The following is a 15,389-nucleotide window of genomic DNA, read 5'->3' on the forward strand; positions in this document are numbered from 1 at the left end:
CTACCGATTCACTGAATACTGTACACAAGTCTATCTATGTTCGTTCAAGATGATGTGTCCAAGTCAAAGCCAACGATCAAGGAATAGGATCAAATGTGTCTTTCTTGAGGCCTTTCCTGTTGGATTTCCTCTTCGAGCTGACTACTTTGATACTATGCGGCGGTTCAAGTGCTGTATCCGCCCCTTCTTTCCGATCCTGATTCGGATCTCGCGCTCTGATGGGTTCCTCTTGGGGGGATCTCCCATTCTTACCACTCGTTGCCGGATCTATGCCATTTTCCGTGCTGACGCCATTACCGTTATTCTGACTACCTGCAATCCGATTCCCACCGTATATCCCATTTCCATTGCCATTGCTTCTATCATTCTCATCTTCGATCTTCTGCCCGGAAATTCTACCATCCCCATCTTCCTGCTCATCTTCCTCTTTGATACCTCCAATGACCTTCCCAGGCCCTCTCAAACTACCTCTCAGACTATCTTCCAACGTCCTAGCACTACTTTCTCCATTATGCGCGGGCGTCGAATCATCTAGGTTGATGACCCTTCGTTTCGACTTCTTCTTTGCTATGGCCGCTGCAGACGAAGAAGGGGATTTCAAACTCGACGTTTGAGTATGTGTCGTCGTGCTCAATCTCTGCTGATGTATTGACGATATACTACCGTACTTGTCCGTAGCTGTCTCATTTTGGTGGTGATCATGATCATCTCCTTTCAGTTGTTCTGATGGGGGCGTTCGATCGTTTTGATGATGTATCGTACTAGCACTACCAGCAGTCGAAGGAATACGCGAATGGGCATGCGTATGCGTATGAGTATGTGGATGAGTCGGAGTAGGTGAATATACTTTCTGATGTTGTCGATCAACCACACCCTTCTTATCAAGCAAATAATCAATCTTCCTGATTTCATTCCAACTAAATTCCGTCCCGTCCAAAACGATCTCTTTTTGTCTATTCTCCTCTTTGAACAGTACCCCTAACTCGACTCTCCATTCTTCTGCATTTGCGCTTCCCGTTGAATACTCGCTGAATGGATTTCCCGTCGTATAAATCTCCTTGATATTAGGTAAAACTGCCAACCGGCCAACTTCGTCATATTCGTTCAATTCGTTCCGCCGTATATCCAGTCTTTGAAGGGTCAAACATTGATCTAATCCTATCAAACAGTCTATCCTATTTCCGGAGAGGTTCAACGATATTATACCCGGTAATACACTTGCAGCTGATCGCAGGGAGACGATAACATTGTTCGAGAGATTCAAGGCTGTAAGGGATAGTAAGGATGACAAGGAAGTTGGCAGAGTATCGAGAAGGTTATTCGACAGATCCAGGTATTTTAGGTGGCTCAGGGGGAGCTGAGGCAATGTCAAGAGGGTAGATGAGATCAACGAGAGGTTCCGCAGGTTGGGAAATCTAGCTTTTAGCGGAGGAATAACTTCGTCGTCTGCTTCAGTCCCGGCAGGTCGATTTGGATCTTCCTCTGGGCAGATGATCAGAAGTTCCTCTATCCAGTCATCGCCATCTTGCACGTCCCGGACCGTCAGGGTCTCCATACCAAGATTAGGAGGGATCAACAACGCTCGAGGATCATAGCCTTCCAATTCTAGTCTACACAGTCATGCGCCCCCGTCAGTCACTGGTACGAGGTTGTGCGCAAGCTTAAGCTTACTCACGTAGACAGGTTTCGCATCACGTCCAGGGGTACTCTGACGTCTATACCTCCCAGTTGGGTGTATCCCCCCGCTTCTATGAGTTCCAGTATAGGCGGCTCAGATACGAAAGGCGGATGTATAAGCAACGCAGGGATGTAAGTGAACATCGAATAGAGTTGTAAAAGGATTTGGTCTATCCCACATCCAATTCCGATCAGCTGAATCCAAATCGAGGTTGAGTTGATGACCAGATGAGTGCCTACCTTCATTAACCTCCTCTTTCCGGCTGAACCATCCGGACGAAGTATTCCTCGAGACCAGACTACCCATACTAACACTCCGCATACTGCCAACCCAGCTCATGACGCTCTTCACATCTCCCTCAATACCTCGATTCCTCTCGTCCATTCTTGCTCCTCTGGCAGCTACGCTGACTCCCTCTTCGATGGGCACATCAGTCCGCCCCACATGATTCAGAGCCTGGGGTAGAGTCTGCCACCGTAGGAGGAGGTATAAGAGCCTGTCGGGCGGTAAACGGAGAAGCAACGGTTTTATGGATTTTGGCGGTACCCTCCTTGGAGATGATGAAGGTTGACCGAACCCAAGTGTCAGAGGAACCTTGAGAGAGCGGGATAATGGTGCTGATTTTGGGTCTAGTCCAAGGGTCAGGAGAGTATAGGATTGCTGAAGGATAGTTGGTGTAGAACGGGAAGGCGCGGAAGGTGACAGGCGGTTGGCATTGACTTGTAGGTATTTGTGTAATTTTGTAAGGTAAGCTCCGCCGCTGATGGGTTCCGGAGGGGGTTGGTCGTCTGCTTGACCCAGAAAGAGGGACGTCATTCTGTATATAGCCCAAGCTGATGGACGTGCGGCTCTCAAAGAAGAGGTGCCATCGAAAGTCGATCGATAATATTAAATGTTGACGGTCATTGATGTTGTAAAATACAACCGAGTTAAGCGTCTTTGCGTCATGTCATGTTGAATCAGTCTACGCGCTTGACGTTTACCGATCTCCGGATAAGGGAAATACAACCGTGGAAAAGTGGGGGACTCGCACCTTGCCACGTGGTGGCGAATAGCGTCGATCAACTCATGTTTCACGTCCGAGCGTAAGCATAAAAAGCGGATGAGATGAAACATGCATCTATCATGCTAATTGTCTTCTTATTGTTGTTGATTCTCTTGTTGTACGTGCTTTTTAGGCTGCCTAAAAGAGCGTTCAATAGACATCTTATCCATCTGCAAACATGGTGAAACGCAAACAACGGTCGATCATTACCCTTCTTCTGACAACCAATCTGCGCATGCAGCAACATGATCCTGTCGGCATGAGGCGTCAACATTACTTATACTGACTGATCACGCAACATGCTTCCACTTTCTTCGCCTTCCACATCACTGACTGATCAGATCGTGCGCGCACTTACATACAGTATAGCTTAAAGATGACGATAATATTCTCAAGCACCATAGCTTTCGCTCTGTCAACTACCTGTAGGTCTACTCATCTGTGGAATGATAGCTGACAACGATGGACAGACACCTGGGCACATCAAGTATGTTCGCCTGAAACTTGCCTTGATGGCAAAGCGGCCTCGCCTTGTGAGTGGTGATCTGGATAGACTACTCCGAATCTCAGCTGAATGTATGCCGTACAGTGCTGGCGCATGATCCAGCTTTGTCAAAATACCTAACTCCCGGCACCTACATGGACCCCTCACTTGATCCTTCATCCTCTCTACTGAATATCATCAAATCCTCAGACTCGAGTACCGTATCTTTTCCCTCGTCCCCTATAGGTTTCAGTGGAAATGAATATAGCAAATCAGAAGATGTCTGGGACAATGGGAACTGGTCAATGGACCGTTGGAAGAGTCTGTATCTACCTTCGACCTGGTTTGGAGTGTTGGAAAACGGAAAGGTCGTATGGGGAGCGATACCTGATAAAGGTCAATTGCCCAATGATCTGACAGGTCTTAAATTATCGAAAGCCGCTTCCGGTGAGCTAACCCTTTGCTGTTTTTTTCGGACGAAAAGCTCACTATGAACCGTCGAAGCTGCCTGTGATCCACCTTGTTCATCACACGGTGTCTGCTTGCCTTCAAACATCACGAGTGGAGGGACTTGTCAATGCTCGATCGGCTGGACTGGTGCATCATGTGACCAATGCCAATCTGGATATTGGGGATCCTCTTGCTCTCGTAAGCTATCTCACGCGTTCAGCCCAATGTTCTTGCCGACGCCGCTGAGCATTCGAGTGATAGCCGGACCGCAGGACTGCACAATATGGGACGATGGCCGATCCGGGACAGGTGCTTGTCTTGGAACGAAAACCTCTTCCTTATCATGTAAGATATCTACTGTATCTCATCGATCTCGTCAAATTGCCAGCTCATAGATCTCTGCAGCCTGTAACTGCGACCACGGGACATGCACATCCACAACGCAATGTGCATGCTCCGCGGGATGGATAACAAATGGCACAGTTTCCCCCAGTCTTTGCAACAGCTGCGCTGCTGGCTTCTTCGGGACTTCGAATGGCGATTGCTCGGGTGGGCTTCGTGCATCATTATCACGCCCACACACAAGCTGACATGAGAGCAGCCTGTCCGCTCGGGTGTGACAACTGTACGCTGCAGCAGGGGTCTAACACGACTGCAACCTGTACATCGTGTTCTAACAACTTGACTCTTTCTTCCGGAAGCCCTGCAACATGCAGCACCTCAAGCGGATCTTGCGCAGATGGGACCTACTTCGACGAGACCAGCTCGACGTGTGCAACGTAGGTCGGCTCCGACGGTAAAGGATTTCTTTGCGGAGGGCTGACTTACCTGTACTCTTCCAGCTGCTCGCCCGCGTGCTCAACGTGCACTGGGCCTTCTCCTTCCGACTGTCTATCTTGCGCATCACCACGAGTGAACCTTCAGGGGTCCTGCGTCTTCTACGATGCGACGACAGGGATCTGCGATTCTGGACTATCCAAGCTGGAAGGTGTCTATGTGGTGAATCTGGCAAAAAGCAGATGTGACGGTGCGTTTAAGTTCATTCCAAGCTTCGGCATGACTGAACACATTTCTGGTCTCTTGCAGCTTGCCCAAGTGGATGTCTCGACTGCCATATTCCGTCATTTACCAATACCAAAGAATTCGAATCCTTACAATGCTCGGCATGCCGAGAGGGATATCTGCTTGAAGATGGTAAATGCGTAAAGAAGTGCGATGCGGGATGGTATCTACCAGAAGGCAGTGCAGCTAAAAACGGAACTTGTCAAAGTGAGTGAACTAAGACTTACACTGAGGCCTGTTAGCCTAGCTGCCTGAAAGTTGAGCTGACTGATCTCTCTGCAGAGTGCGATAGCACTTGTTCGAACTGCGTGACCTCTTCGACAACATGTACTTCCTGTCCTGCACCGCTGTTCGCCTCCGGCGGCTCGTGCAGAACAACTTGTCCCGAGTCGACCATACCACTGAACGGCACTTGTGTCCCATGTCCGGTGGACTGCGCCACTTGCTCTTCACCCTCGACATGCTCGACGTGTCCACCATCTCGACCCGTCTTGTCCAATGGGAAATGTATTGAACACTGTCCCCAAGATCAATATTTCGATTCAACTCATGGATGTCAAGCATGCGACTGGCGATGTTCCTCTTGTTCAGCTAATGACGCTAAATCATGCACCTCTTGCTCAGACGGCTACAAACTCTCAAAAGGGGAATGCGTAGCCTCTGCATGCGGTGATGGCGGCTTCGCAAGTGGACTGGGCATATGCCTTTCGAGCCTAGTCACCAGATCGAAGAAAGGGTATTTCGGGTTCTTCGCCTTGGCCGTACTCATCGTAGGTGCCGGTGTTGGGGCGTTCTACCTGTACGTAAGGAGAGAGAGAAGGAAGACTAGGGAAGCTACCAAGGTATTCGGGGATAAATTGGACGACAGAGCTGTCCAGGACAATCTTCGGAAATTACGGTTAGAGAGAGTGTTAGGGTTGGAAAGGATCTTGATTTCGGATACTACCGACAGGGGAAGGGGATACGAAGAGAAAAAGAACAAGCGATTCAGGGAATTGCTTCTTCCATCTAGGAGAAGGAGGACAGATGTAGAAAATGACATCGAAATGAAATCTACCAATTTCGCTCCCGACCGAACTGATAGGAGTACTTATGGATATGGCGCACCACCTCCACCATATGCTCCTTCCGACCTGTCTCCATCGCCTCAAGATACGAAACATCCTCGAAACCATAATCAAAATAAAAATCAGACCCCCTTGACTGCTAGGAGGGACTCTCTCGATTCGATCCCTACACCTGTCTTACCGACATTCAACTCCTCGCCGATCCAACGATCATTCCCGGATCGCCCGAAATCTGAACGAAAGCAGAGCAATGGACAATCTAGTACGACGATACATTCGATGTCTAGTCCCGTTTCTCCCGAGTATGCGAGTACGAGTCTGATGCCTCCCTTGAGACCGGGAATGAGTCGGCAGAACACACAAGAAAGGGAAAAGGAGAGGAAGATTAACAGAGATCGCGATGCGACGGGGGAATTCGAGATGGAAAGGAGGTTGAGGGATTTGTGGCCCAACTTAAGAAGAAAGGATGAGGGGTGGATATAGAGTCAGTCGTTGCGACGCCACTTAGCGTGTAGATATATAAGCTGTGTTGTATGTATATAACATGAGGTTTGATTCTCGTTCAGTATGCATCACTTCAATTCTGCCTCATTTCGAATTGGTTAAGCTCTCTCTATAACGCTGTACTGTACGGTGGGATGCTCGCAATCTAATCGTTATCTGCAAATGCAGCCTCGAATGACGTAAAGTCGGATATCTGAAAAATCCCTCAACCTCGGCGAAGTCGCATATTCACTCTCAGCTTCATCAGATCCGTACACTTCACCGTCCACAGTTATCCTCGCTTGTTGATGGTCTTCAATTGACGAAATGGCTTTTCGGACCTACTTGACGGCGAGCCATGGCCGAGGTGATCGTGTTTATATGTATAAATGACAAAGAGGACAAGACGATGCTCCTGACCAATTTTCAATATTGTCATCAAGCAAAGTCACCTTCTGATTCATCTATTATTGTTGAGCGCGCTTTGAGTGAAATTCACCTCCCTGGTCCACCCAACGCCTATCCCTCGTCCATCGTCCATCCCTCGTCCATCCCTCGGTCATCCCTCGCCCACTGACCCTGTCCCCCATCCCTCGTCCGACCCTCGTCCCTCGTCCGACCCTCGTCCCTCGTCCATCCTTCGTCTCATCCCTCGTCCACGCCTCATCCATCCCTCCTCCATCCCTCGTCCATCCCTCTTCCATTCGTGGTCCGTCCCGGGTTCATCCCTGGTCTAACCGTACTCCACTCCTCGCCCATCCCTCGTCATTCCCTCGTCATTCCCTCGTCTTTCCCTCGTCTTTCCCTCGTCTTTCCCTCGTCTTTCCCTCGTCTTTCCCTCGCCCATCCCTCCTTCATCTTCACTCGCTCATCTGTCCCTCGTCTGTCCCTCGTCTATCCCTCACCCAATCCTCCCCCATTCCTCGTCTATCCCTCGTCCATCCCTCTTCTTTCCGTCGTTCCTCCCTGGTCCATCTCTCCCCAATCGTCACTCGTCCATCCCTCGTCCACCTCTCGTCCCTAGTTCGTCATCTGTGGGACCTCGAGTCAGAATGATTTCCAGCGGTATTAAGGCGAAGACCGTTGTAGTGATCACCGGCGCCAACTCAGGGATAGGCTACCAAACTGTCCTTTCCCTACTTAGATCCTCTTCGAGGGGATATTCCATCTTCGTAGGAGCTAGATCTTTACCGAAGGCCGAAGAAGCCATCAATCAGTTTGGAAGAGAGGACGGTATCCGTCCCGACTTGTCAGAGTCAGAGATGATCCCGATGGCAGTTGACTTGGAGAGCGATGAGTCGATCCGACGATGTTTCGAGGATGTACGTGGGAAGACGGATCAGGTGGATGTGTTAATTAACAATGCTGGTAAGCTCGGTGCTCTACTTCCTTTCAGCATGACTTGTTAATTAGGCAAGGTAAAACACTGACGTATGCCGGGATGTTGCAGGTGCATCATTCGACAAGACTGGTCCTGAAATAGGTCTTACCCCCCGAGAGATCTTCCAAAAGACATTCGAGATCAACGTGACCGGCACTCACTTATTCACGCACACATTCATTCCTCTCTTACTCAATTCTCCGGACGGCACATTATTATTCCTCACTTCCGGATCGGCGAGTCTGACACGGACAGAGGATAAAGAGTTCTCGTTGAACGAATCACCGCCTTCTGGATGGCCAAAACCCACATCCACCTCTGGACCGGGACGGGGTGGGGGAGGGGGTTATTTATCGTATAAAACCTCAAAAGTAGCTCTGAATATGATCATGCGCGAATGGGTTAGGATCTTAGGAAATGATGAGAATATTAAAGTGTTTGGCATTAATCCGGGGACGGTATTGACTAACTTCGGAGGGCATCAAGAACAACTCAGGAAATGGGGTGCGAAGGATCCTTCGACAAGTGGAGAGTTCATAAGGAGTGTAATTGAGGGTGAGAGGGATAAAGATTGGGGGAAAATAATCAATCCGCCTGGAGCGCCGACGGGGGAGATACTGCCTTGGTGATCTATGATATTGACGTATTTCGAGTAAAGAGACACTTTTGGAGACTAGCTGCCAATCGGCCGTACATGCACATGCTTCGCATATCGTATTTCACGAACCCAAGCTGAAACACCTATGTCATCATTGATTTTGGTTCTCTTGTAATCGATCGAGACAACATTCATTCTCGTACAAAACCAAGTTTACATTACTTCCGCGACTCGTCTCAGTGATAGCTTCCGAAATGTGAGTCAAGTCAAGATCTCAAGCGGTCACAGTGTACCGACGGAGCACAGATGATCTCGTTCAGTAGTCAGACTGACCCTGACCGTAACCTTGAGACTGACCCATACCGGTTTGACCCATGTTACCAGTTCCAGAGGAGTTGAAGTCGTCTCCTGTTAAATATAAAGCATCAACGTAAGTGAGCCTCAGTCCATTTGCGAGAATACAGTCTGACGTGGGAGACATGGTGGAAAGTACGAGCCTGACTCACCGGTCATATCGCCTCTTCCGGCCATGTTAGTGGGGTCTCGGCTATCGCCCATACCTCCCATTCCTTCCATCCCGGTCCTGCCACTCTGCCCCATATCGCCTCCTACATCCCAAGGTCAGCCTCATCTGTCTCGTACATTTCACTCGTTGCGAACTAAGAATGGAGACTTGACTACTTACCATAGCCGGATTGTCCAGTGCCTCCCATCATACCTTCAGACATATCATCTCTGTTTCCCCTATCAAACACATTGGATATTCGAGTCAACCACTCTGAGGATAATCAAGCATCTTCATCTCGAGAATTGATGAAGCACTAACGGGTGGTGGACTCACCCATAGCCACCTCCCATTCCAGTATCATCCCCACCGGCACCTCTGTACTGACCACCAGTATTTCCCATACCACCCGCACCCATACCGCCCATACCGCCAGAGTAATTGTCGGACTGAGAACCCATACCAAGATCGGATCCTCTCGAAGACTCCAAACTATCCCCTCGGCCCGTGTTGGCGTTATCGAAACCATCATTGTTGTTCCCGCCCATACCTTGAGTTCGGCCTTGGTTGAACTGAGGATTATTGTAATCGTCGTTCCCGGGTCGTGAGAATTCGGATCGATCCCCTTGACCTTGGTCTTGGTTCCCGCTTGAACCCTGATGCAGTTTCAATGGATCAGCCATATTTTTATGGTCACGCTCTCACGTCTTGAGACCCCGGTCAAACAGGATTGTAAAGAAAGGGAGATGGGAATCGCTCACGTGAGAGCCAGGCATGGCGTCTTTGACTTTATCCATGATCTAGAGTACAGTAACCTTTTATCAGCTGATACTTGCGAATACAGTCGATGACAGAAGGAAGGCAGGAAGGCAGGCAGGCGCTGACTTACACCCATTGTGAATATTCTTGCTGCTGTTGGTTTTATTTGTCAGTCAGATGGATCGTGAAGATACTTTGCTGGAAAAAACAAAGAGAAGCAGTTCGCAGCAAGTCAGATAGCAGCTATATATATCATTCATGGCCTCACAGAGGGCAAAGTATCACACACTCAGCATACCCGGAAAGCAAGTCACATGTATCAAGGTGCTCTCATCATGACGTTGCGCTCTCCCACACACCCAGTACGTGCCTGTGACGGAGGCTGCGTCGGTTGACCGAGAACACACGAAGCCCAAGAAAAAGTTGAGAACGTTTCGGCCTCAAATCTCGTGAACTACTTTTAGAGTATGTACTGCACACCTGGACGTTGGAGGTAGTACGCAGTACGTAGTACTAACCCCGGCTTTCGAGTGATCAACACCACCCTCGAAGTGTAAGGGTGAATTCGAATGGCGAGGACTGAGAGAAAAAAAAGACACGGTCCGCTGATAAGCCCAGATCAACCAAAAGAAGACAATCGTCATTCTCGAATTCTACCGCTTATCGATAAGGGCACACTACATCGTCAGGCACCAAAGCAAAAATAGATCTGCGCAGTACGAGTACCATACGAGTGTGTGGTTGACGCATGATCCACTGCGCATTGCGAGCTTGCGCATTGCGAACGTGCGTTGCCGACAACATCACCGCTCACACCTCGTGGACTTCTGGGTACGCTTGAAGATCACATGTAGTCATATGCATGCGATGACAACATACATGCGATGGCAGCTAATCATAAGCTACTCATTGGGAGGCTACAACACAATTTCGGCGCATTCGTCGTGCATCCGTCCGTCCCTCATATCCGTATCCGTCTAGAATGGAGGGTTGTATGACCTGACTCTGTGATTCACCTTCTTGTCAGCGTCTCCTCCAGAGGATCCCGTAGAGAAGGAGTGTCGCTCGAAAAGTGTGTTCGAGGTTGGAAACCTCATTCGCATACTCACTTTGAGAAGTAAAACGGTTTCTGATGCTTCAGAGCCAAAGCCAACACTTCTCCCGTCAAAAGATTTATCGATCTATATTCTAATATTTCCAACTTATTCCATCTGGCGTAGCGACAAGAAGCAACGAACTCAGCATCAGCGCGAGTACACGCGTCCCAATTGCGAAGGCAGAGCCAGTCGATCGGGTTATCATGAAACCAGTATCAACGGAACTCCACTCACCTCCCTCTACCGGTAGACTTCAATAACAATTCCATCTCAAACTCATATTTCGGACTCTCATTACCCGGTTCCAGCAAATCACTTATTATCACCCTAGCTACCCTTTTACCTCCTTTTTCTTCTTTGGGCAGCTTTACTATATTTGGGTTCTCGTCGAATTCTGGCGAATCGGAACGGAGCAAACGCCATCTTCCGAAATGCAGGCCTTTGCCCCTCATCGACGGCCTGAGAGACGGTACGATGTCGGACGGGCTATGTGAGTGATCGATCAGTCAACAACGTCTCAAATAGCAATGCTCGAGGCGGAGAACGGAAGAGCCGATTAGCTTACTGGTCTGTAGTTAAGAATGAGATGACATTGCCGTCTGGATAAAACCTCAAGAAACGATGATAGGTGACTGATGGAATTTTTCGTTAGCATATCAATGGTGATTTCGACAACAGTGTTATAACTCACTCATATGCGTGATCTAAGATACAGTAAATTCAAACGTCAGAGGATTTCCTAGAGCTCGTTGATATGGATTGGACTTACTGTGACCCATTCGTCACCTGCTCCTGGTCGACTGTAGCGCAAATGCCCACAATCAGCTCTACTTCGGTCCACGAAAAGCTGGTTCAACTCACATATAATGGCAGACCGCAATATAACAACCGTCCATCCGTATTCTCTCCTCCTCCACGACTGTAGTCCGCCATTCATTCCTATGTCTACTGACCAAGTCTCTCACCTCAAGACTTTTATAAGGTATCCGCGGTTTATCAACCTGTGATTCCGTAATTTTTTCTGCTTCCGCAATGTGTTGCGCATCATCGTCTTCGGGACTTTGCGCTTGTACTCTACCAACGATCTGCGGCGGAAGCGGTGGGGGCGGTAACATCGCTGGAGGTCTATAGATCTTCTCGGCAATATTCCGCCAAGTATGCGAGATGTGGGTCAACCACCTTGCTTTCCAGCATGACGATCCAAAACGCTCTATACTGGCCACATCTAAATGATTCAATATCGGCTCGAAAAGCTCGTTCGGCAATTTCGTGATCGGACAAGGCAGTTCTTCTTCTTCAGGAACGAAGATTAGCTGATGTGGATCGGTGTCGAGCGAGTTGAACAATTTCGTCAATGGAGATAAGGCAGGTAAAGGGGTTTGGGATTTGGAAGACGAGGATGCGAGGTGTGAGGGATGTGTTTTTTCGTAATCTGGATCAACTTGGATATGCCTAGCGAATGAATATGGTTCTGCCTGAGGCGGTGTTGGCGAGATTATATCTGCTGAATTCGGTGAAGAGTCTTCCTTTTCATCGACGGCAAGGTGTTTCTGTATTTCTTGTTGACGAGCTTCGGCTTCAGCTTTGGCTTTTATTGAACGAGCGTAAGATCGATCTACGTCGTCTACAGCGCGTAAGACCTAATGATCAGCGCAAATACTCATCATCTCCTCGAATTCGAGTCAACGCAATTGACTCCAAGGTGGCATAGGCTTAAAGCCGAATAGCGATTGAGACTCGTTGGAGGTCCGCGGGGAGGAGGGCGGGGGGCATGAGAATGTAAGAGCTCACCATCCAGTTTGAAGGCTTTACGATACAAAATCAGAGCCTCGTTCAATTTCCCAGCCTGTTCACTCTCGATAGCTTTCGTATAAATCGAAATAGCTCGTTCCCTATCATTACCTCCCACTATCCCATTCTCGTCCGGCGCGATCGAGCCCAAATACCTTGTCGGCTTCGTCACCGGCTTGAACGGACTGAAAGTGGTGGAAGTCAATTGGGAATCTAATTTATCCAGATCTACCGCCTGACCAGGCTTGAAATTTAGGCCGTTGCTGAAGGGTTTCTGGATTTTACTTGAAGAGGAAGCTGTCATAGGCGTTGGTGGTGACGAGGTGAATGCATCATTTGGCGAGATTGCTTGATTTGACTTGAGCTTAGGCATGGAGTCTTGTGCTGTTCCCACAGTTTTCCTATCTTGCTCTGCGTTCGACGGAGGCTTACTCGTGGGACGAGTATTTTGTGTCTTAGGTGATGTGATGGTAGTGCTTTTGCCCTTCCATTTGACCGGTCCAACGTCCACCTCCTTCCTCTTACTGCTACCTTGATCGAGTCCGTTCGTGTTGGTTGTAGAGGTGAGAGGGTCATGTCGTTTAGCCTTTACTTCTGCTCGCCATTGATTCCGGAATTTCTCTAGTTCGTCATCATCGAGATCTTGATCTTGAGCTTGAGCTTGAGCTTGGACTTGGACTTGATCCAGCTGGCTGAGTTTCGAGGTCGAAGAGGGATCAAGCGACAATCGGTCTACCTCCGAGACGAGATCAGGGGAAGCCGGCGTAGGTGGTGAAGAGGGTGTGGCTGGGCTGTCCATCCTGAGTACCTGTCGAAGTCATGCTCTGTGATACTGTTCAAGCAATAATCGTGATTGTGATACCTTTATGCACGAATGATGCAATATTCACGCCTTCTCGCTGATTTAGCCGGAACCTCCACTTTTGACCTCTGTGCTGCCTCGCACCAAAACGCGCAATCGAGAACAGCATAGACGGAGTATACCCGTGTAACACACCGTCGCGCTATGCCATCCTCCGGGTCCACTTATCGAAGATCCCCTCCACCTTGAGTGATGAGGAGTACACTGCACACTAAGTGGATCGTAAGTAGACGACCCACTCTATGCTGTCATTAGTCGTTCCTTTGATGCCGTATCAGAGCAGATTGTGGCTCAAGGGTATACATGCGTATCGAGGGTATCATATCGACTATATACGAACGTAATACTGTCCATCTAAACCTAACATTCTGTTATACGATCACAGTCCAGCGAAGACACCTCCAAATGCAACGACGATCGTGCCCACTGACAAAGCGATCACATTGTATATTCCCATGCCTCCCAATCCAGCGATGATAACGGGCAAAGCACCACTTGAAGAGTTCCCATCGCTAGTACCGTTCGTGGTCGTACCGTTCGTGCTTGATGGTCTAGCTGAAGATTGGGTATGAGTGCCCGTGTACCCTTCCGCCGGGGTAGGTGAGAGTGTCCCTCCGCTCGCAGCTCCACCAGATACAGCAGAAGCGGCACCAGAAGCACCAGCTGCTACTGATCCACCACTTGTCGTACCAGCAGCAGGAGATCCATCCGTACCTGTCGGCTCAACAACGCCGACTCCGCCCGTCTTCTCGGCTACATCGGCTGACCAAGGATCAGAAGCTGTCGCTTGAGCACTGGAAGCTGAAGCTTGAGCCTCGGTACCGTCTGAGAAGGTCGCGTGCTTGTATCCGTCAGGAGCGGAATCAGCCCATTCGTAGATCGATCCTGTGGCGTAGAATAGCTAACCATGCGGAAAATCGATGTTTGAAAGACACACAATCAAATCAGTATCTCGTCGCCCTTGTCTATTGATGCGTTGAGAGCAGTGGGAGTTTTGTGCTACAACGCGACTCACCTGGATGTAGTATAACGATTGATAGTAATTACCGGTCCCGTCTCCAGCGCAATTGGTTGAAGCACAGCTGTATGCAGCGGTCTCTAAATCCGGTCTAAAGGACGGAGTTAGTATACCTGATTCATTTGGAAGTCAACATAGACTGACTGAGGGATGGTCGTGATTGTATCGTTGAAACCAGATAGACAGCCGATTACTGCGAACATAGGTAAATTCGTCAATGATCATCACATCGCAGTAGAAAGAGGACTGAATCTTCACTTACCACATTGGTAATCGTTAGTGACCCAATCTGGGAACTGTGATAAATCAGGTCCACCATTCTGGCCTTCTGCAGGTGCAGTACCGTTCGCAGGGTTAGGCTGATCTTGAGCTTTTACTCGAGAGACGAGGGGAATAAGGGCGAGTAAAAGAGTGGAAGAGTACATTTTGCGTAACGAGCGTGGTTTTTGGCGATCTGGAAGATTGTATCTGTCCTCAATATGGGTCAAATAGTAGATAAGGAACAGTTGGGCGTTTTCTGAGCGTGATGACTCGATTTGCGGTGAATGCAGTATGTTTTGTCTTTGTTATCTTGTATATCAGTATGGCAGTATAAAATGAATGACTATAATTAGCTAACGCCCGTGAATATCATCAGTACAACAGTGAGAAGATGGGCATTATCATCTTATGTGATTAGTCTTAATCGTCTTTAGTATTGGTCAGATCAAAGAAGGGGTGAACGGGAAAGGAACTCAATAGGAGTCAGTCGAACAAAGGAAGAATCCTTTTTGATGGGATCAATACTTGGGATGGTATCATCATCCTTGTTAACTTTGAGCGTTTCGAATTGGCCTTGGTTACATGTCAAAGGACAGTAGTCAGAAATGGAGATGGACGAATATATGCCAGGCGTCCTCAAATCCATCATCGTCGACGGCGGTGTAGTTGCATTTACGTAAGTTCTTCCAATCCGCCTTAATCGGCAGTCGTGATACCCCCTTTGAAACGCGCGTGATACCAATCACAATCAAAGGATGTCTTGACGTACTCGAAGTGGTTGAGTGAGATCTGGATCAAGGATATACGAGTATCTAGAACAACGGACAGATTGTATGGCGGGCAAGCGA

The 15,389-nt window shown here is 48.7% G+C and overlaps 6 protein-coding genes across 6 annotated transcripts; 2 read left to right on the top strand and 4 right to left on the bottom strand.

Annotated features, from left to right (window-relative positions):
* Positions 1-76: 76 nt before the first annotated feature.
* I303_104490 (uncharacterized protein) lies at positions 77-2,494 on the bottom strand (the record flags this gene model as incomplete). Its single annotated transcript, XM_018407831.1, has 3 exons — positions 77-1,610; positions 1,676-1,847; positions 1,918-2,494. The coding sequence occupies 3 exons, from the start codon at positions 2,492-2,494 to the stop codon at positions 77-79; spliced, it is 2,283 nt and encodes a 760-aa protein (XP_018263042.1).
* A 605-nt stretch (positions 2,495-3,099) lies between these two features.
* Positions 3,100-6,269, top strand: I303_104491 (uncharacterized protein; the record flags this gene model as incomplete). Its single annotated transcript, XM_018407830.1, has 10 exons — positions 3,100-3,148; positions 3,194-3,256; positions 3,313-3,654; positions 3,712-3,855; positions 3,919-4,002; positions 4,063-4,206; positions 4,259-4,436; positions 4,500-4,684; positions 4,744-4,926; positions 5,002-6,269. The coding sequence occupies 10 exons, from the start codon at positions 3,100-3,102 to the stop codon at positions 6,267-6,269; spliced, it is 2,640 nt and encodes an 879-aa protein (XP_018263041.1).
* Positions 6,270-7,321: 1,052 nt separating this feature from the next.
* I303_104492 (uncharacterized protein) lies at positions 7,322-8,279 on the top strand (the record flags this gene model as incomplete). Its single annotated transcript, XM_018407829.1, has 2 exons — positions 7,322-7,637; positions 7,720-8,279. The coding sequence occupies 2 exons, from the start codon at positions 7,322-7,324 to the stop codon at positions 8,277-8,279; spliced, it is 876 nt and encodes a 291-aa protein (XP_018263040.1).
* Positions 8,280-8,564: 285 nt separating this feature from the next.
* On the bottom strand, positions 8,565-9,648 carry I303_104493 (uncharacterized protein; the record flags this gene model as incomplete). Its single annotated transcript, XM_018407828.1, has 6 exons — positions 8,565-8,656; positions 8,755-8,856; positions 8,934-8,992; positions 9,090-9,409; positions 9,515-9,553; positions 9,643-9,648. 6 exons carry the CDS (start codon positions 9,646-9,648, stop codon positions 8,565-8,567), a joined length of 618 nt encoding a protein of 205 aa, XP_018263039.1.
* Positions 9,649-10,489: 841 nt separating this feature from the next.
* I303_104494 (uncharacterized protein) lies at positions 10,490-13,199 on the bottom strand (the record flags this gene model as incomplete). The annotated part of the gene is made up of 8 exons (XM_018407827.2): positions 10,490-10,517; positions 10,622-10,723; positions 10,844-11,095; positions 11,175-11,241; positions 11,301-11,313; positions 11,379-11,409; positions 11,471-12,233; positions 12,401-13,199. 8 exons carry the CDS (start codon positions 13,197-13,199, stop codon positions 10,490-10,492), a joined length of 2,055 nt encoding a protein of 684 aa, XP_018263038.2.
* Positions 13,200-13,641: 442 nt separating this feature from the next.
* On the bottom strand, positions 13,642-14,705 carry I303_104495 (uncharacterized protein; the record flags this gene model as incomplete). Its single annotated transcript, XM_018407826.1, has 4 exons — positions 13,642-14,163; positions 14,278-14,371; positions 14,425-14,473; positions 14,543-14,705. The coding sequence occupies 4 exons, from the start codon at positions 14,703-14,705 to the stop codon at positions 13,642-13,644; spliced, it is 828 nt and encodes a 275-aa protein (XP_018263037.1).
* Positions 14,706-15,389: the final 684 nt, after the last annotated feature.

This window comes from Kwoniella dejecticola, chromosome 5 (genome assembly GCF_000512565.2).
Source record: "Kwoniella dejecticola CBS 10117 chromosome 5, complete sequence".
In the NCBI taxonomy this organism is placed as follows: Eukaryota; Fungi; Basidiomycota; class Tremellomycetes; order Tremellales; family Cryptococcaceae; genus Kwoniella; species Kwoniella dejecticola.